The sequence below is a fragment of the Adiantum capillus-veneris genome, chromosome 1 (assembly GCF_014529385.1).
Source record: "Adiantum capillus-veneris isolate H3 chromosome 1, ASM1452938v2, whole genome shotgun sequence".
Taxonomy (NCBI): domain Eukaryota; kingdom Viridiplantae; phylum Streptophyta; class Polypodiopsida; order Polypodiales; family Pteridaceae; genus Adiantum; species Adiantum capillus-veneris.
In genome coordinates, this window is record NC_140931.1 from 188055424 (window position 1) to 188076753 (window position 21330).

Below are 21330 nucleotides of genomic sequence, written 5' to 3' on the forward strand. Positions count from 1 at the left end.
TGGCTTTGTTGGTTGCGTCAAAAAGCTGGGTAATCCGTGTATCAACCACCTTTTCTAATTCTTGCTCTGTAAACATCCTTGAAGTAGGAGGTTTCTTGAGTGCCGGTTTGAGGGGTGGTTCTGTGGCCTTCCGCCACTGAGAGTGCACTTCGTCGAAGGATGTTTGCGTCAAAAATTTTGCAAATTTGGGATCCTTCCCAATGTTGATCATCATCTTTGTCGCATAGTCAACCAATTGTCGACGCTTCATCTCTTCAATCTCCGCTTGAGTAGGTGGAGGTAGGCCATACTCCTCGTGAGAATCTTCTTCGTGATCTCTTCCCGCATCCCCAGATGCGGAGGAAGTCGATTAATCTCTATTGAATCCATAAGTGTCACGAGAAAAGGATCGGATTTCCTGGTAGAAGAGAAATCGGCCGTGCTTTGATACCACTGTAACAAACTTGGACACTCCAAGTCAAGATTCTATTGCGACACAACAAAGATTCACTTCAAAACAGTTCACAGTTCACAATTGATTCGACACGGCCCGGCAAAGTTCCGTGCCTAGAGATATTGGCCCCAAAGACTAGCGCCCCTTCGGGTATTTCTTTTTATATTAATCTGCAACTCAAAGTACAAGGAGTGGGAGGGGTCTCACTCTCAGACTCTGCGTCCAGATGCTCTGCAGAGTGGGAGCCCTGCCCACTTATTTATAAGTTTACAAGGGATGCTAAAAGCAGAGCCCCAAAAGCTGCCAAAATCAAAAGCTCTTTTAAAATAGGCTTAAAATAAAGCAAGTCTCCAAAAAGCTTTCCAAATTATTGCGTAGGATTTTCATTGCTTTTTCACAACGCAAAAGCTGAGATTCCTGTACAGCTGCCGTAATTTGCACCGCAATTTGAGGAGACTGCAGTACAGTCCTGCCACGTCATCAGCTTGTGGAAAATCCGGAATTTCTGCAAGGTCACTGCCGCCTAGTTTGTGACATTCTCCCTTGTCTCATGCAACCTTATGATTCCGCTCTCATACACATATGGTAATGCCCTACTATTTCCGCTCATCAGATGACTATGTAAAGTCTTGTGGGTTTTATGCGCGTTTGCCATGGAAAGCTTGCCTTCTCCCATGTCTCATGCAACCTGATGATTCCGCTCGTGTGCATCTCTCGCCCCCTTACACATATGGTAATTTCGACTCCTCAGATGACTATTGGGTTTTATGCGCGTTTACCAAGGCAAGCTTTAGCATGCTGCAGGTTCTAGCCAGGTTTGGGAAAGTGCTCAATTGCATCGGGAAAGTCACCTTTAGTTTGGGGATTTTGTTTGTGAAACCTCCTAGTGTGGTTATGTTGCCAAAATCGGGCTAGAATAGGTCATTTTCAGCCCGATGGCAGTGGGACAGCTTGTGGTACAAGTTTTCTCCAAAGTTATAATTGAATTAAAAAATAATGAAAGGGCCAACGCGATGTCACTGTCTGCTTGGAAACACTCTAGTTCCCAGGCCATGTTTTGTTTGAAATGTAATTTCCAGTCACAGGCTTATTCATTAAGTTACTGTGTGTCATAAAGTTTATCAGTGTAAAGATCGGGTGAAAGTACCACCCTCTAGCGAATCTACGGGCCGGTTTCAGCCCAAACTCTTGTATACCAGCCTAAGGCTTCCCCGAAGCTTCCCAGGTGTTATCTTGCAGTTTAGGTACGAAACCCTAAACGTGCAAATAAACGCAGCAAGCTGTAATTCTCTGTTTTGAATCCTTTTGAGCGGAGCAAACACGTCTGCGTGTCTCAGGAGCTCTCGTACGCAATGAGACAGTTCCCCTTTGATTTGGATGAGTTTTCACGCAAGAATCTATCGCGATGGCACTGTGCGTACGTGTCGGGGACTAGCAATTAGCTAATCCAATTCCTATTCAAAAGGCATCCACTACTCACACACACACTGTAGTCACAATGAGCTTCAATTCAGCCCCAGATCAAATTTGGGCACCCCCTCTTGGTAATGAGTCCAGAAAATTCACGTGGAGCCGACATGTATCCACTTTGCCTCTTTTGAGTTAATTTCCTAGTACTCACCGACTTAGAAAAGTCGCGGGGGGGCCTCAATGACGTTGAACTAAGCATAGACATACTTTTACTCCTCGGATTTCAATGCTGACTCACCCAACCAACTTGTGGCGACCTCGCCTTTACCGCTACGATGAAACTCTCGGCCATCGACCGTTTCACGTTGGCCATACAATGTCCGACCATTTGTGACTTCAAAAGGAGGGTCCCAAAATTTAAATAAAAATAAAGGAAATGAAACCAGCAACTAAGGTTAGTGGTTGCCATAGCCTCGTAACATTGAGCACCTGTCAATGACCAAAGCAAAAAACTACAGCATGCTGAAATCTACCTACAGCTCATCGGAATGCTTCTACAATGCAAGGAATCCGTCCTAGACTTTCACTTTTGACCTACAGAGATTCTGACGCCGTTATGCTGCCAAAATTGGGTCAAAAATTTGCAATTTCATCCTTGACAGTTTTGAGCAGCTTGTTGGAGGTCTAAGTGTCCAGATCGTTTGTCTTCAATTGAATAAAAAAATACCGAAAGGGACACCAGGCGCCAGTCTTTGGGGCCTACATGGTGTCGGTCTTCGTGTGCATAGTGACATTCTCATCTGTGTTCTCTCTTCTTCTCAATCCTCTGTGTAAAATTAGCATGTAATTGAATTAGTATTGCCCTCTACTGTGTACAGGCCGGTTATACCTAGAGTTACAAAAAAGGTGTTTTTTTCTAGTTGACACGAGGTGTGCAACATTGAGGAGATGCCCTCACAATTCGGCTATTCTAGGCAGTGTCAACACCATGTCTTCATAGTTTTCACCAATGTGTGTCACATTATGCATGCTGTGGAACCTCCAAAACAAAATTGTGGAGGAGTCAAATCCTTCATGTCAGAGAAAGGAGGGGGATTGGCCCATTTTCAACGTGAATACTTTTGTCAAGTTCGCAATCCTGTCGATTAATGTGAAGCGTTCCCAAAAGGTCGCATGAAACTTGTCAGGGCATTTCCATGGGATGACATAGCGCCCACCAAGCATAGGCATTTCCAAATGAGAGGAAAGAGCGGAAACTAGGAGCAAACGGGCTTCAATAGTGGCATCTGCATCTCCCATAGTTGTGCCTCAAGCTCTAGGGAAGTATATCCGCCACGGGGTGATGTCTAGCTAGCCACGTCATCTCTAGACTCTCTCTAGACTCCAAGAAAAAGTGCATCATGTGATGCCATGCTGATGAAGAATGATAAAAGGAGTTGCCTCATTTCATCGTCCATCTCCACCCTGTCATCCCTCTGCTCTCCTGTATGCGTGTGCAGTAGCCTCACCCCTATCTTTCCTACCCTCACGAGGGCACCGGTTGGTGTCCATTCCTAATTCAATAAACTTTTCTATTGCATCCATTGCCCCCCCCCCCCCCCCCCCCCCCCCCCCCCCCCCCCAAAAAAAAACCACCCCCGCCTTGCACTTTTTCCTCCACATTTTGCTACTCATCCCTTGCAATGTTTTGCTACTCGTCCCTTGCAATGTTTTTTATGATTACTTTTTTGTTTCCTTGTTGCCGGGCAAGGTTTTCTTGGTGGAGAATAAAAACATGATTCTCCTGAATTTAAGAGACAACAGCAAAAATGCAAGAATTGTCACAATTACATTCAAGGGCCAAAAAATAAGTCGTGCTCAACTATGGAGGCTACAAATGACAACTTTTTTGCCACTAGAAACTTGGCCCTTGAATAACAAAACTGTCATAAGTTTCAAAACAAAAAAAATTGTAAGATAATTTGGTTGTGGCAGCACAGGTGACAGACTAAACCTTACTAATTCCTAACAAATCAACTTTAAAGATAAAAATTTGGCACATACCAGCAGAGGTAGATTCAGATTCTTGACAAATCGAACGCACTCAGCATGACCTGCGGCAAGCCCAAAAAATTCTTCAGGTCTTGTGGGATCAAGTGAACGTCAACAGCCAATCAACCTTCTACTATGAGCATATCAAACTTCTGCTGCAATCTTTTGTATTTACATGCACTACCTTACAAACTTCCTCAAATGCCTAGAAACGTTTTTTTCTCACGAATTGTACAAGAAAATTTATCAACATTTAAGACAAAAATCAATGAATTAATGGGTATGAAAGAGGGATGGTGCAATATTTTTAGCTACGGTTACAGATAAATGAAAATGATTTTTGTGCACACAAAATGAATTTATGACTTTATTGGTACCAATTATAAACAATAAATTTTATGGTGCAATGTGCCATCTGGAAATTTATCCGTGTCCGGATAATATGATAACTAGAACAGTAGCCGGACGAAGTGCAGACTAGTTCAAAACAAACACATGAATAAGATGGTGTCCCCTGTTCACTCAAAAAAGCTATAATTAGATTGCGGTGGCCGTCCAAAAAAGTGGCTAGTTGGACACGGTGGAAATACGTCCCAAAGGGAGCCTACAAACTGAGTCGGGAGAGTCTTGAAATCGGCCGAGTTATAAATGTTCCAGATTGGCCAAAAAACCGGGTTTTAACGCCATTTTTAAGTCTAAGGTTTGAAACCTTTAAAAAATGAGTGGCCGGGTCAGTATGAACGCGATCAAATGACTTAACATTAATATAAGACTAAAAACTACAGCAAACTAGGTAGAAAATTTGGAAAGGCCAACGTTGGCAATCTGCGAGCAACTCTCTCTCTCTCTCTCTCTCTCTCTCTCTCTCTCTCTCTCTCTCTCTCTCTCTCTCTCTCTCTCTCTCTCTCGCCATCCGGCAAGGATTCAGCATGCGCAAGCCTGCATCAGAGGTAGCGCTACCAGTTTGTGGAATTCTGCAGAGGCTCACACACACACACAAACACACACACACACACACATCTTTCTCTCTCAATACTCAGTTTAGCCCTCTCTCTCTGCGTTCAGTTCAGCTCTTTCTCTCTCCCATGGACGCATGGTTGGGTATGAGAGCGCATGGTAACAGGAGTGTCCCCCTCCATTTCACAACGTGGAGGTGTTGGGGGAGTTCGCCTCGCACGGGACTCCGTGACCCACTTTCGGGGCCGTCGGCTCTTCGGCGAGCGTCGGCTCGGCGCTAACGCGGACGGGTTATCCGTTTTGGACGTTTAGGTACTCCACGCGGAGGCGTCGATTTTCTCTTCGAGATCAGCCATGCACATTCACGAATGCGTGCCTGAGGTGCTCCTCGTTCGCGACCGACAACTGTCGGCAGATTTGGCCCGTACCAACCCGAGGCAGTCGGGGGCATTTTCAGCTATTTTTCAAGTTCGCCCAAAGTGGCCTGAGAGCGTTCTTGAGGGACCTCTTAGACATTCGCTCAAGGCCCGAATAGCAACGTTCGCTCAACATGATCCTAAAGACGCTTCCGCACTCAACTTAAACTTCATGAACGAGCGGTGCCAAGAAGGCTCCCGTGCGCATCGAGCTATACGTGATCTCGGGCCTTTTTCTGGACGAGCCCATCAACGAGCCGCCAAAGGGGACTCAAGTCAGCTAGATGTGAGCCTCCCAGTCTGCGTGCTCTAAGTTGCGGACCCTCGGCCTCTTGGTGAAGGTGTCACCTTGAGTGTTCCGAGTGTGACCATGTCTGGGTACAAAAGAACTAGAACAAAGATACTACTACTAGAATTCATCCTCATCTTCACTTTGGATGTCGAGAGGGCTGAATCCTCTGTTGTAGTCTCCGTCGATGCTGTGTAGCCCCTCTCCTCAATCGTGATCGTCTGGATCTCTGTAGCTCCAGTGCTCGATCGATGAGAGTGCCGATAGTGGTCGAATGAGTGTGGGCGGAGCTCTGCCATGATGGTTGCTCCTCTGGCTGTCCCATATCTAGTGAAAAGAAATGTGTAATCTGTCGCTGGGACTATCTCTCTCCATCTCTCCCCAGTAAAGTGTCTTTATATCTGTGTAACTCAAGCAGATATAGCCCAAGACATCTCTGATCCTCATAACTCATAACACTAGAGAAAGGACCGAAACCCTCTCTGAATAAGCAGTGGAAACGGCCCTGTATCTCATAGTACACTATGCAATGACATATGTAATGTAGCTCTGTCTCTGGCTCTAACTTGCATAAGCGGCATATCCTGTTGTCTGCTGGTATCCCTGTGAATCTACCAGTCTCAATCTCCAGCTGATGTGAGGATGTGCGTATCTGACCAATGGCACACCGCAAACCATGAGACATATGTGTGTCCATGTAGCTGGGTCGAATCACAAACCCATCTCATGTGAGGTGGAGAAGATGCTCTCTATAGAAAGCCATCTTCGTGCCCCAACTCCTGTGGCAACAGCTCTACCCATGTCCTCCTCGTATCCAACTTCAGGTCCTGATGAATGAGTCTAGTAATCTCCACCCATGTAAGAGACATCGAGGGTGCCTGAAGAGAGTACTGGAAAGGGGGCAGCCTATCCATGGTAGCGCCATGCGTCTGAAACCATGATGTCATCTGTATATACCAATATGAAGTGTCCCCTTGAAGAGCTAATTGTCTGGAAGACTCAAGGGCCAATCTAGCATATCTGTCTCTAGTAGTATCCCACAAGCTGTGCACAAAGAAGATTAATCTGGTAAGCATGTCAATCTCCATAGGAGGGGCAGCTAGCTCTGCTTGAATGATAACGTGGGGTATGGAGGGCTTGGCTCTGATCAATCAAGAGATCATAGATACCGAGGGCCTCTCCATACGTCTCCAACCATCCTGGCCTACAGAAGGTCCGCACCCCATACAACATAGCTGAGGCTACTCTAAAGTATCAAAGAGCCATAACTGTGTCTGAGGTTCCTGGAACTGAACCTGCGAACACATCCTCTCCAAGCCTCCTAAAGCTGCAAAAGCTCTAGTCAATCTAGTCTCTGCTGCTCTCCCAAAAGAAAACCTCGGCCCAGTGAAGACAACCCCAAGGTAAGTGTATGCATCTGTATACTCTACAATCTCTTGACCATATGTGAAAGACGGTGCTGATCTCTTGATCCACTGAGGTGTGGTGTTAAACACCATAACCTTGGTTTTACCAAGCTTTACAGACAGTCCACTATCCTCTGCAAAACTGTGTAATGCATCCAACTGTCGCTGCATATCCTCTGGTGAGTGAGAGATCAACACAATATCATCAGCATATAACAACAATGGGATCCACGTCCTTGCCAGCTGGGCACCTCTATCGCCCTCTCTGTCAATATAATCAGACACCTCATCAACATACATACCAAATAGAGTAGGAGACAATGGGCAACCCTGTTTCACCCCAATGATGGAGTGAACTAAATCAGATATTCCCTCCAGAGTGCGTACATGTCCCATCACTGGTCTGTATAGAGCCATAATCCCCCAAATATACAATATGGGCACCCCCATCTCCTGCAGTCTGCGCATCAATCGAGCTCTCGGTACCATGTCAAATGCTTTGTGGAAATCCACAAAGCTACAATAAATCCGTCTCCCATGTGACCTGCCCTCCTCAATGATGGCTCTGAGTGTCTGAATATGATCAAGAGGGGAGAAACCCCTCCTGAAACCGGCAGGGTCACATTTTCTTAAGGCGTATGCAGATATTGAAAAGTACTTAAGTATCAGGAAAGGGTATAAGAACTTCATGAACACAAGGTGATGACTAGGGAACTCAAAGACTGAACAACTTAATTCCAATTAAACACCTTCGATTGAAAGGTTGAAGCAGCCCAGACGATCTCCTGCAAGAGAATCAGCTCCACATTGTAGAACAATTGCTCCAGGCTGGTAGAACTCTACAACCTTTGAGATGATCTGCACCAAACATACTGGATTTAGACAAATAAGATACAAGCTGCCTAAATAAGTTCATGACTCTCAGGAAAACAAAAGGTAAGTACCAATTTAAACATGCGGGTGAAGCTTGTATCATCAATACCATCTTTGAGAGGGACATTTATTGCATAGTATTTTCCTTCGTTTGATCCAACATCCTTCATCAGAAAAAGGAAAAGAAAGGATTAAATCATCACCTTTTAATTGCTCACACAAGTATTTCCTAAAACGATCTCTAGGAATTTTAAAGAAACGGTTTTTCATTATTTCTAAGTCGGTGTGCATCTTTGGATACTGGAATGCCCTAGTTCATGCATAGAGGAACAATACTTCTCCCGAAAAACACTTCACTTATGAATGAAAATATGCCGAAGCTCTAATAACCAAGAACTCAATGAACCTAAAAGCGTAAGGGGCACCAAAAATTTATTGGGGCACTGATTAATTTGAGTTGGTTAAAATGAAAGTGCATTCCCAGCTCTCACTCTCTTCAAAACACCCATAGACGCAATCACACACCTTATACAAATTGGGAAGGATGATAGCGAGTGCCTGGCCTTCGCCTCAACAGCCTCATAAAAGACGAAAATGTTGTCCAACAGGCATCGATCATGAACAAAGCCTATCTGAGACGCATGAATGAGATTAGGCAAAAATGGCCCCGACTGTGCACTAATCATCCGAGCCAATATCTTATACAGAGGACTGAACAAATGAGCCCTTGAAAGCGCAAAGGCAGTTTGACTTCAGATCGTCTACCGGAAATACCTAACTTTACTCCTACTTTCATATGTTTCACATTAGAAGGCGAGGATGCATGAGAGCCAAATGAGCAGTTTTAAGTATTGAGCCCTTCCCTCCACTAGCAATCGTCATTTGTCTTTACCGTCTACTCCATTTTTTCTGTTATGTATTTAGGGTGAAACTTGACATTTGTATTTAAGAAGAACCCATCTAATTATTGTTCTCTCTACCCAGATTAAATATGCTCAGATGGGGAGAAAGGCAAAAAACGAGGTGCAAGAGGGACATTGCCCAACAGCTAGTGAAGCTCCCAGGTATGCAATGCCCCTGTAGGCAAGCAATTAGGTGGCCAACCTACAATGAAGGGCCTGTGCTCCAAACCTGGAAATCAGAAATCAAAGCATCTAGAAAGTGAACCTCTAACAAAACTTTCTATAGGCATGGGGGCATCCCCTTGACAATGTGCATGTCACCTAGTAGACCTGTGTACATAAAAGGCTTATATCACCTTTTGGGCCACAAACAGTGGCATTTATGGCCTAGTGCAGAAACACATCTGTGACCTTCACTTACCCAAATCTCTCATGCAATGTTTGCGTTCAATACAGCTAATTAAGTGTAGCAAATACTCTTGGGCAATCTTGCTGTGTTGCATTTGCGAGGGATGTGCAGCCCTCCAAGGTGTGGGTACACAAGGATGTCAAAGCTTGACCAACAGTTTCCAGTCATTAGCATGACATCCTCAGGATCGTTTGCAAGGGAAGCAACACCCCTCTAAAATTGCAGGTACACAAGAATATTGAAACTTGATCAACATTTTGAATTTATTACCTTGACATCTCCCGTTCCTGGAAAGAACAAATCCCCGAACTTGTGAAAGCTTACTGTCATCACCCTGCAACAGAAAATTTCAGCAACACTTGCACTTATCAAATGCACAAGTTGAACGAAATCTGGAGTAGGATCACTCCTTAAAAAAAGCACTTGTGCTCATGCATGACAGCTTATTTATTTCACAGACAGCACTATTGAAAGCCAATTAGATTCACCTGTCTGTTTGATAAAATGCCTCTTCCACACCATCGCCATGATGGACATCGATGTCAATGTAGAGCACGCGAGCATGACATTTCAATAGTTCCAGTATCCCAAGCACCAGATCATTTACATAGCAGAACCCAGATGCTGCACATTTCCTTGCATGATGCAAACCACCGGCCCAGTTTATGGCAATGTCACAAAGCTGACTATTCAAACGATGAGCAGCATCTGGTTTCCGAAAAGAGCTTGAGATAGATGTGTAGCAGAACTTTGACAGTAACAGCTTGAATATCGATATAATGTTGCTAAGGACAGTAATACGAATTTATTCTATGTGAAACCCTATGCAGAAAGACAGAAACATACCAATAGTGCCACCAGCATAGATTTGGCAAAACTCAAAAAGATTATCAAAAACAGGGCAGTCCTCCCCCATATTATCTGCATTACCAATCAGTGTGATTTAAATCCAACGGGTTTTTCGTAAAACAAACAAAACCCTTGCCTAGGGGTCAAACATGTGAAACTACATTGAAGCAACATGACAGCTTCACGACTCATTTGATGATTTTTAAAGCATCAGCACTGTGTTGCAAATAATGCCAGTGCAAACTATATTGTTTTATGGAACTACTATTTTGTACCCAAATGGTAAACTTACACTTTAGGAGCTCCTTGGAGAACAACTCTTGTGTGTCAGGAGTGATTCTATGCAAGAAGTCAATATAATCAGCAGAATGAAACTGAGCAAGCTCCACTGGATATGCTTTATGAGGTCTCTGCAAACCGATATTTCAACGTATAAGAGTATGAACCCTAACATAAACAATTTAAAAAGCTTTGCTCTAACAGAAAAAAAACTCACATAAATCTCCATTTTATTATGGAGTCCATATGCTAAGACAAGACTGTGTGTCATACATAATCGATGAGGCTTCATGGGGTGATTAGGCCCATAATATACGCTGCCAACATCACCTACAAGACAAAAATTAATTCCCACTCAGGCACAAAAGTTTTTCAACCAGCAAGGGATACATAAGTTATATTAGCAACATTAGAACTAGCAGGCCTGCCATTTAGATACAGAAGATCAAGAGCATAAGTGTGATATTTGAGTGTGTGCTCCTGCACACACAGTACGTGCATACTTTTAGTCGTGATTCATAAAGAGATGCTCTTATGGAATTTTACATGCAGTTGATATACGGTTCACAAACAAAAAACTTCAAAAGTGTTTAAAGCATACAAAACATTTCAAACATTCGACATCCAGATTCACAACATATTTTTACAGCTTTTACCACCATCCCCAATATTAGCAATGAAACGTTTTGTATTAATCCTGGATTGGAATTCTTTGATCATCAGTGAAAGAAGTAAAGAACACATCATGTATATAATGTAAATCAATACTATCAAGTTGAAGACATGGCACACGCCAGGTCATCAATGGACAACTATGCCAAAGAGAAGACACATGGAGAGCGAGACAGGGATGAGGATGATGATTTAGTGAAGGAAATTAACAGAAATTAGCAAGTATAGCATTCACGGTACTATGTGTGCTCGCCTGCAAATAATAGAGAGACTATAGAGAGAGAGAAGGTAGACAAGAAAATAACTTCATTATTGCTTAAGTGATTGCATAGCCTCATAAATAAGCTTTCCAAAGGGCTTCTCTGCATCGATGCCACATCATCACTAGCCATGTTTGGGGTCCGCAATCTCTCCATCTGTCTTTTACGTAAGGCAGGGCAGACGCATCATCATTCTATGACACTTCAGCATTCCTAAGGCCCTTGCTAAAAAAATCTTCTTGAGCCCAGACTAATCCATTTGATCCTGCATCTGCTGATGATCCTTGCTCTTGGATGGTTCTTTGGTCTTCTTCTTGCCAATATCGAAGCGATTTACGAAAGATTATATCTGTTGCCTTTCCAACTGAAAGATTATGTAATAGACTTGGACAACCCAAGCCAAAGATCTAGTGCAACACACGCGAGAGAAACTGAAAGAAGTGAACAAGCTGACTGAGAGAGAGAGAGAGAGAGAGAGAAATGAAATGAAATGAAATGTTATATTAACGTCTTCAAAAGCCAAAATGACCTATGAGACCAAAAAGTTACAATTGGTGAATCTGATACCATGTCTGAGTACGGAAATTACAAAGTTACAAAGAGCTAACACTACCACTAACACTAAAACACTAAGGAGAAAGGAAATAAGGGGGAGGGGGGGGGGGGGGGGGGGGGGGGGGGGGGGGGGGGGGGGGGGGGGGGGTTGTTTGTGGGTTCAGATGAAATCTCTCATCGGTCTCTGTCGGATCTCAACGACCTCCTCCGTGGTCAGAAATCTGGTTGGGCGTCTTGCATGTCGAGCTAGAGTGATCTGTATCTTCTGTTGCAACCTTCGTCGGTAGTGGGAGACCCCCCGAGGCCGTGGACGTCTGGATCTGCCAAGTTCAGTGGCTCTGTCAAGCAATGTACCTCTAGTATGAGTAGGCTCTGAGATCTGTTGTAATGACTGCTCCGTTGGCTCTCCTCTGTCTAGTGTAAAGAACTCTGTGATTCGTTTGTGAGACCGTCTTTCCCCCGATGTCCTCAGCAAGCTCTCCCTAAGTCTACGTAGCTCTAGCAGAAACAATCCGAGACACTTATGATCCTTGTATCTCATGACTCTAGAAAAAGGTCCGAACCCTTCTTTGAACAGGCAGTGAAATCGGCCGCGTATCTCATAGTATGCCGGGCAGTGACATGTGTAGTGTAGCTCTGTCTCTGGTTCTAAGTTACATAGGTGACATATTCTGGCTCCTGCCGGCACTCCTCGAAAACGGCCAGTCTCGATCTGGAGCTGATGTGAGGATGTGCGTATCTGTCCAATAGCGCATCTTATCCCATGGGATAAGTGTGTACCCATGTATGCTGGCCTAGTCACAAAGCCGTCCTCCGTGAGTTGGAGAAGGTGCTCTCTGTAGAAGGCCATCTTCGTGCCAAACTCCTATGTCGGCTGTATCCATGTGCTCCTGGTATTTAGCTGAATCAGATCCTGACGTATGAGCCTGGTGATCTCTGCCCGTGTGAGAGACAAGGAGGGTGCATCCAAGGAGTATTGAAGCGGAGGTAATCTATCCATGTTGAGACCATGCGACTGAAACCATGATGTCATCTGTCCATACCAACATGCTATATCGCCTTGTAGAGCTAGTTGTCGAGATGACTCCAGGGCAAGCCGAGCGTATCTGTCTCTGGGGAGATCCCATAGACCATGCATAAAGGAAGCTGATCTTGTCAGTGCCTCCACCACGGGGGGGGGGGGGGGGGGGGGGGGGGCGGCTAGCTCGGCTCGGATAATCTCATGTGGTACTGAGGCCTTAGCCCGAATCATCTGAGCGATCATAGAGACCAGAGGCCTCTCTATACATCTCCATCCATCTATGTTGCCAGATCTCCCATGGTGGTCTACTGAGGGTCCCCATACCTGAACTCCATAGAGCATAGCTGGAGTCACTAGAGTGTCAAAAAGCCAAAGCTTTGTTCGCGGTTCCTAAAATTGAACCTGCGAACACATCCTCGCCAGTCCTCCCAGAGCTGCATATGCTCTCGTCAGTCTAGTCTCTGATGCTCTCCTTAGTGAAAACACCCGTCCATTGAATACTACCCCAAGATAGGTATATGCATCTGTGTACTCCACAATCTCCTGGCCATACATAAATGTGGGTGCCGACCTCCTGACCCACTGTGGTGTGGTGTTGAACACCATAACCTTGGTTTTCCCCAGATTGACCGACAATCCACTATCACGAGCAAATGTATGCAGAGCATCCAAGTGACGTTGCATCCCCTCTGGGGAGTCTGAAATCAACATAATATCATCAACATATAGTAACAGCGGAATCCATGTCCCTCCTAGCTGAATCCCCCTGTCCCCCTGCCGCTCTACATAGTCTGACAACTCATCCACATACATCCCAAAAAGAGTCGGGGATAGGGGGCATCCCTGCTTTACTCCAATAGTGGAGTGGACCATGTCAAACATTCCCTCAGTGGTGCGTACCCGCCCCATCATTGTCTGTATAGAGCCAAAATACCCCATATCAGCTCTATAGGCACACCCATGTCCTGTAGTCTGTGTATAAGTCTGGCTCTCGGCACTATGTCAAAGGCTTTGCGGAAATCCACAAAGCTACAATAGATTCTCTTGCCATGATGTCTACCCTTCTCAATAATAGCTCTGAGTGTCACAATCTGGTCAAGAGTGGAGAAACCTCTCCTGAAACCTGCTTGCCCTGGTGCTCTTATTCCCTCTCGCTCTGCCCATCTACTCAGCTCCTGCTCAAGAACGGATGCATACAACCTAGCTAATGTGTGGCCAACCATGATGGTGTGATAATTCGCGGGAATCATGGGATCTCTTGACTTGAAAATAGGCACAATCGTAGACATACTCCAAGTCTCCGGAAAGCCTTCATACATGGCTCGATTAAACATCATAGCCAGGAGCTCTGCCAGCATATCCCTGGCATGGATGAAGTGCTCTGCTATCAGACCATCATGATCATGTGCTCTCCTTGTCTTCATCCCGTCAATGGCTTTCCTTACCCTCTCGGCAGTAAAGAAACAACATGTCTCTAGGCATGTCTCTAGTGGGTCCGGCAAAGGTGGTTGCCATGATGCTGTGTAGAGAGATGTGGCATATTCCCCCCATGTCTCAGTGGAGGTGACCGCGGGCGGTGGCGAATGCCCGTGGAATAACCTCCATGCTTCGCCTGAGTCCTGACTTATAAATAGCTGATATAGATCCCGCTCTAGCTGAGATAGATAGGCCCTTTTCTTTCGTCGCACTAGGCGGCGAAAGATAATCTCTGACTGTCTATGTGTGGTAATACCCATGAGCACTTCCCTTTGTAGTTTGATCCTCGTCTCTCTGCACCCCTCATCATACCAACTGTTCTGGGGCATGTTCCCATATCGTCTTCGTGTGGGCTGGCTGTGGGGGTATGCCTCTGATGCTGCGTCATGGAGCGTCTCTGTCAATATCTGAGTGAGTTCATCTAGTGGCCGTCCCAGCTTCTGGGTGCATAGCTGCCTGTATATCTCATCCATATACACAGAATCCGTCTCCCTCATGAAGGTATACCGAGTGTGTGTGGGGACCTCTCCTAATGGAGCTGTGCTGAACTGAAAGGTGAGGGTGAAAGACACGATAGCATGATCAACTGCTACTCCAACTGGCCTAGTGCCCACCATGAAATCTTGAAAGAAAGGAATGAGACCTAGCTGGGCCATAACATAATCCACTGTGCTGGCACCATGTCGGTGTGGAAAGCAAGTAAAACCTCCAGCTGTCGAAAATCTTTGTAGGCCATTCACAATGGCCAATCTGTGTGCGGTTCCCATATCTATCAAGTATCTGCCATATTCAGTGTATTCCTCATCTTGTGATAGTCTGGATAGACCCATCTCTGTGATGTCCAGCTCCCTAAGCATCTCTTCGGAAGTATCATAAATATGTCTGGTGGTGGGCAGTCCTAGCATTGAGATCCCCTAGTATGATAATGTCACCATCCTTGGAAAACTCCCATATGTCATTATCCAAAATAGCAAAGGGGGATTGTCCTCTAGGTGATGCATATACTGACGTACTAGGAGGAAAGTAACAAATAGCAATGTAGAGGTATCTGCCCGTCTCTGCCCTGAGCCTCACCCACATGTACCTAGCCTGTTCATCCTTGCGTGCTATATATATCATTGGCTGCAGTTCCTCCCTGAATAGAACTGCCACTCCCCCTGAGCCCCGTCCTCGATGCTCCGATCTGATCTCCTGTCTGCAAGCTGTCTCCCATCTATATCCGCTCACCTGTGGCATGGATTGTCCCGGTGCTTGATGCGTCTCAGAGTAGAAAATGATGTCTCTCCCCGTGAAGCTATCCTCAAAGGCCCCTACATCAAGACGGAGTGACCCATTACAATTCCAGGTTGCCATCTTTAGTGTGGTCCCATGGGTCTCGCACCGTCATGCGGGGCGTCGCTCCATATCACCACCTTTCCATCCCTGTAAAAAGAATCTTCCCCTTTTCCCTTGCTGCTCTTATTTCCGGCATTACTTCTTGCATATGAGCAATCTGCGAGAGGGTGAGGTCGTCTCCAAGAAAGATGCCCGTCTTCTTTAAAGTCGCTCTCTTCTTCAAGAAGTCTTTCTTTGCTTCCATGGAGGGGAAGCGGAGAATGAGTGCCCTTTCCTTCGAGGTTTCTCCGTTGCTCCCACTTTTCTTAGTGCCCACTCTCCAAGCCCTCGTATGCGTCTGCTCGTTGTCCCCAACCAGAGTCATGAGTTCTTTCACCTCTTTATCTACATTATCTTGGTCTCTGAGGCCACATATCCTTACGTGTAAGGCCCACACACCTCTCCTTTGCTCCTCTTCTAGTGTCAAGTTGATCATGGTTGGTGTGGGGGTGGGAGTTATTTCCTTGCCTTTCCCTTTCTTGACAATCTCGATCCATTTTTCGGCCTTTTCTACTTTTCGTTGGGTCTTTATGATGACATCTACCCACGAGGTTGTCATTTCTTTTTGTTGCTCCCCACCTTCTTTGATTGCCCGTACTTGTTCCTTAATCGTGTTAAGGTCTTCAATGACAGAGGGTTGAAGTTCTCCCTCTTCGAGGACATTCTGCGATCACACCTCTGCAAGCTCGTTCTTGAGTAGTGCGATTTCCTCATCTTGGGCCTTCACGCGATCTTCGAGTGTACGTATCGTGCTTTCCTGTGCTGCCACGCGTGCGTCGAGTCCGTTAATAGTACCTAAGAGGTGGCGGTTGATCTTGTTGATGGACTCGCTCAGTTCTTCTTTACATTTTTGGATGGCATCCTCCACCGGGTCATCCTTGCTATTCGGCTTTCTCATGATTGAGAGGCCGCGACAGGGAAAGGAGATGGGGTACCGGAGTGAGGGAGAGGGTTTTTTTTTCTCTCTCTACGCGTGCAGACCTATTCTCTCTCTACGCTTCAAGTCCCCTCTTTCTCTCTCTATGCCTAAACTTCCTTCTCTCTCTACGCTAGAACCTCCTCCTCTCTCTACGCTTGGGAAAAAACTCCAAAAAGGTCCATTCTCTCTCTACGGGGGGGGGGGGGGTAGGGTTGCAAGAAAATAAGGCACGGGGATGGGAGCGCGCAAGGTCGGGTGCAGAGCAAGGGGCAGCGGGAGCACACAGGGGCAGGCCGGCAATGCGTGAGGGGGGGGGGGGGGGGGGGGGGGGGGGGGGGTGTGTGTGCAGAGCAACGCGCGAGCAAGGGGGGGTGTGCAGAGCAGCGCGTGAGCAAGGGCGGGTGCAGAGCGCCCGTGAGCAAGGGGGGGGGGGGGGGGGGGGGAGACAGCACGGCACTGCGGAGCTCCGCGCCCAACAATATTGGCTCAAAAGACTAGGCGCCCCTTCTCGATATTTCTTTATTATTATGCTTCAACCAGTAAAATGTCTGAGGGTCCTCTTTCTCCGCACAGCTTCCAAGCAAATCTGTCGACAGAGGAGGCCCTCGCATACTTTTAAAGACCCCTAGCCAAAAGCAGTCACATGAAAAGCTCCAACTCAAACGCATCACGTCCCAAAGCTCATTACCAAAAGCTAGCGCCCCTTGGGCTTTTCAGTAAAAATGTAAAAATTCCGTACGGTGCAACGTCTTCCGTACAGCACTGCCGCGTCAGCATTTGCTACGCAATTTGGGGTCTCTTGCTTTATTTGCAAGGTTTTTAGGCCCCTCATCAGGGTTCCATAAGTTGGTACAACTTAATAGGTCGGAACCCTTTAATTTTGGGCCACCCAAACAAGCTCCATAAGTTGGTGAAAACTTCTTCTGATTCCCCACGAGGTTCAGGCCCTCTTCTATCCGGGCTTTGTCCTTTAGGCCATGCCACGTCATCATTTTGCGACATAGCCCCCTCTTGAAAGAATTTTAATCGCCCTCAATTACGCCTGCAAAATAGACATACAACAAAAACCAGTTCAACAGACATTGATGGTCACAACTCTATGACGTGGCTGCCCAGTACACATACACACCTTATTGCAAAGGACCCCCGCCCCCCCCCCCCCCTTCCCCGGTGGCTTGCTGACGTGGCTGGCTGTACGGCAGGCCCGAAAATGCGGCAGGGCTGACATGTGGCAGTTGTACGGACGCCCGCAAATTGCGGCACAAATTCCGACAGCTTTTGGGCATTGCTTTTTCTACGCAAGAGATGAGAGAGAGAAGCTTTTGCTTTATTTGCTCTACGCAAATTGGAAAGAGAGAGAAAGAGAGAAAACTCTTTGCTTTATTTTCCTCTCATGAAAGAGAGAGAGAGAGAGAGCTTGTGAGAGACAGAAAGCTCTTGCTTTATTTTTACAGGGCTTTTGATTTTCAGCTTTTGGGCTCTGCTTTTGGCATCCCTTGTAAATCCTTTAAATTAGTCTTTGGGCTCTCACTTCTCAAAGCATTTGGACGCAGAGAGTGAGTCCCCGCAACTTACTTGTACTTTGAGTTGCAGATTAATACAAAAAGAAATACCAAAGGGGCGCCAGTCTTTGGGGCCAATATCTCTAGGCACGGAACTCCACCGGGCCAGTGTCGAATCAATTGTGAACTATGAACTGTTTTGAAGTGATTATTTGTGGTGTCGCGGTAGATTCTTGACTTGGAGTGTCCAAGTCTGTTACAGTGGTATCAGAGCTCGGCCGATTTCTCTTCTACGGGAAATCCGATCCCTTTTCGCAGCACTTATGGCTTCACGCAAAGATCAATCGACTTCCTTTGCATCCGGAGATACGGGAGGAGATCACAGCGAAGATTCATGCGAGGAGTAGGCCCGCCTCGGCCTACTCAGGTGGAGCTCGAAGAGATGGAGCCTCAACGATTGATCGGCGACGCAACAAAGATGATGCTCAATTTTGGGAAGGACCAAAAATTTGTAGAATATATGAGCAAGACTTCTTTCGATGAGGTGCACACACAGTGGCGGCAGACCACAGAGCCACCCCTCAAATCGCCCTTGAAGGAACCTCCTACTCTGAGGATGTACATAGAGCAAGAATTAGGAGAGGTGGTTGAAGCACGAATTGCTCAGCTTTTTGATGCGCAGAACAAAGCTAAAAAGCACGACAAAAAGCAAAAGAAAGGCGTTGTCTTCCCAGGTTATTTGGGTCATCAGTCTACATTTGAAAAGGCAAGAAAGCAGAAGATGCATGTTCGATTTGAAGGAGTACCCAGTTCTTCTTCTTCCTCTTCTTCTGAGAGTTCTTCTAGCTCCTCTGACTGGAGCGAAGAAGACAAAAAAGGCAAAAAGCGAAGCAAAAAGCAACGCTTCGGAAAGGGCAAGAAAAAGAAAAAGATGCCTAAATCTCGCCATGTGGTTGACAGTTATACAGAGGACTCGTCTTCAGATAGTTCGGACTCTGATGACAACATCTTTTAGGCAAGGAAGAAGAATTTTATTAAAGCCAACCAGTATGACTTTCTGGAAGATAAAAGCAATTAAATTTGACACGTTTTCTGGTTATAGAGATCTTTCGAAAGCTTTGTCTTTTATACAACAGTTTGACATAGCTTTCTCAGGAGGGCGTTACTCAGAGCACTCTAAGATTCGGGGAGTTGCCTCTTACTTTAAGGGGAATGCTCGAACTTGGTGGTCCACGCTTCTATTAAACAAGACAACGCCAGTTAAATGGCTGAAATTCAAAAGGCTTTTTATTTCTTCATGGCTCACTCGAGAGTATGAATGCGACATACGAATTGCTTGGACCCATCTACGGATGACCAAGAAGGATACAGTGGACGCTTATTGCGAGACATTCTGGAGCACTTTTCTACCCGCCTCTTCATTTAAGAAGATCTCGTTCAAGGAACAGATTGAGCGGTTTACCTTTGAGTCTTCCTACAGAGATCCGAGATCACTGCTTAGAACAAAAGTCAGCTTCCATTCAGGAGTTGATGAGTCATGCGAAACGGGGTTTTGCCATTCACTCTGGGAGTCTGACCTACCCCACAGATGAGATCATGACGCAAAGAGCCGAACAGACTTCGAAAAATGAAAGTAGAAAGAGAAAGAGCAACCCATAACAGAAAGAAAAGGATGCACGACCCAAACTTACTTTGAATGCGGAAAAGCTGGGCATATCTCCACGAAGTGCCCTAAAAAGGCACAAAAAAAACAGACTGACAAGGATGACGAAAGGCTTGAGAGTTCGAGAGCAACTGAGGACCGTGGAAGAAAAGGCGAGATGAAAACAGGACTCGTTCCAGATTGCGTGGGTACCGATCCCAACACGATGGACGAGAGTACAGAACTTTGCCGAGCTTGGGGCAAAGTGAAAGACCAAGATGCCCTGATCTTCTTTGATGGAGGAGCCAAGGTCAACTTCATTTCACCGAAATTGGCGGCGCGGCACGAGATCACTCCCGATCGGATGGGACCACCACAAGAACAACGCCATGGTCGACTATCGGGCGAGGAAAGCGACATTGACCACAGAGAAGGGCAAAACCATTGTACTCGATATAAAACTTAAGGGCGAGTCTGTCCCTATTGTATCGGCTTCGGCCATTTCTAAATTAATGAAATCCAATCTGTTTGTTTACTCGATCTTTTTGAAAGAGTCGAGTGATGAGGATAGGACAAATATGTCTGAACTTGATAAAGAACGCCAAGATTTTCTCCAATCTCATGTCAATTGCTTCTCAGAGGGCCTGCCAGGCGAGTTACCATCCGCTCCTCTTGAAGATCATACTATTGATCTGATACCTAGAAGCACACCACCAAACCGGCCACCTTACCGTCTGAGCCGAGCCCAAAACGAAGAGATTATGAACCAAGTGAAAGACCTCTTGGAAAAGGATTTTGTCCAGCCTAGTACTTCACCGTACTACTCTCCTGTGTTGTTGGTTTGGAAGAAAGATGGATTGGAGAATGTGCATCAATTATAGAGCTCTCAACAAAATCACCATCAAGAACAGATTTCCGATTCCTAGAATCGATGATATACTTGACCGACTTCAGGATCCTCGTGCTTTAGCAGGATCGACTTGAAAAGTGGATATCATCAAATCCGAATCGCGTTGGGAGATGTCTACAAGACAGCCTCTCAGACGACTTTTAGGTTATTTGAGTTTTTGGTGATGCCTTTTGGCCTAAACAATGCTCCTGTGACATTTAACCGGATGATGGACAGGATTTTTCGAGAGTACAGACTATTCGCCGGCACTTTCTTTGACAACATCATTGTTTTCTCCGAGGATGAGGCAGAACATAGAGAACATCTGCTTCAAGTCTTTCAGGCATTATGAGATCACAAGTTAGTGATTAATGCGAAGAAAAGTGATTTTTTCCTACCAAAGAACACTTTTTGGGACACATTGTGTCAGGAGCAGGAGTGTAGATGGATCCAGCGAGGATAGAGACTATCCATGATTGGCCCGATTTGAAAAATGTCCATGAAGTTAGAAGCTTCTTGGGGTTGTGTTCGTACTACAGGCGGTTCATTAGAAAGTTTGCGAAGGTTGCTTCCCCTTTGCATATCTTGACACAGAAAGAAGTCCCTTTCTCGTGGGGACCCACAGAGGTGACTGCCTTTCAGACTTTGAAAGAGAAATTGACTACGGGACCAGTTTTGACTTTGCCGGACTTGCAGAAGTCATTTGAAGTATATTGTGATGCTTGTGGTCATAGTCTTGGTCCGGTCTTAAAGGAAGAAGGCCATG

The 21330-nt window shown here is 45.8% G+C and overlaps 1 protein-coding gene across 2 annotated transcripts in view; it reads right to left on the reverse strand.

The window, feature by feature from the left end:
* The window catches only part of HDA9 (histone deacetylase 9), a 66823-nt gene that overhangs the window by 16746 nt on the left and 28747 nt on the right, over window positions 1-21330 (reverse strand). For both annotated transcript variants that reach the window (XM_086524563.1, XM_086524564.1), the window contains exons 2-9: window positions 10472-10584; window positions 10268-10385; window positions 9973-10047; window positions 9615-9834; window positions 9397-9460; window positions 7887-7979; window positions 7692-7800; window positions 3887-3936 (exon numbers count right to left, since the gene is read on the reverse strand). In XM_086524563.1, the coding sequence (XP_086380689.1) occupies window positions 3887-3936; window positions 7692-7800; window positions 7887-7979; window positions 9397-9460; window positions 9615-9834; window positions 9973-10047; window positions 10268-10385; window positions 10472-10584 (842 nt within the window). The remainder of the gene's footprint in view (window positions 1-3886; window positions 3937-7691; window positions 7801-7886; window positions 7980-9396; window positions 9461-9614; window positions 9835-9972; window positions 10048-10267; window positions 10386-10471; window positions 10585-21330) is intronic.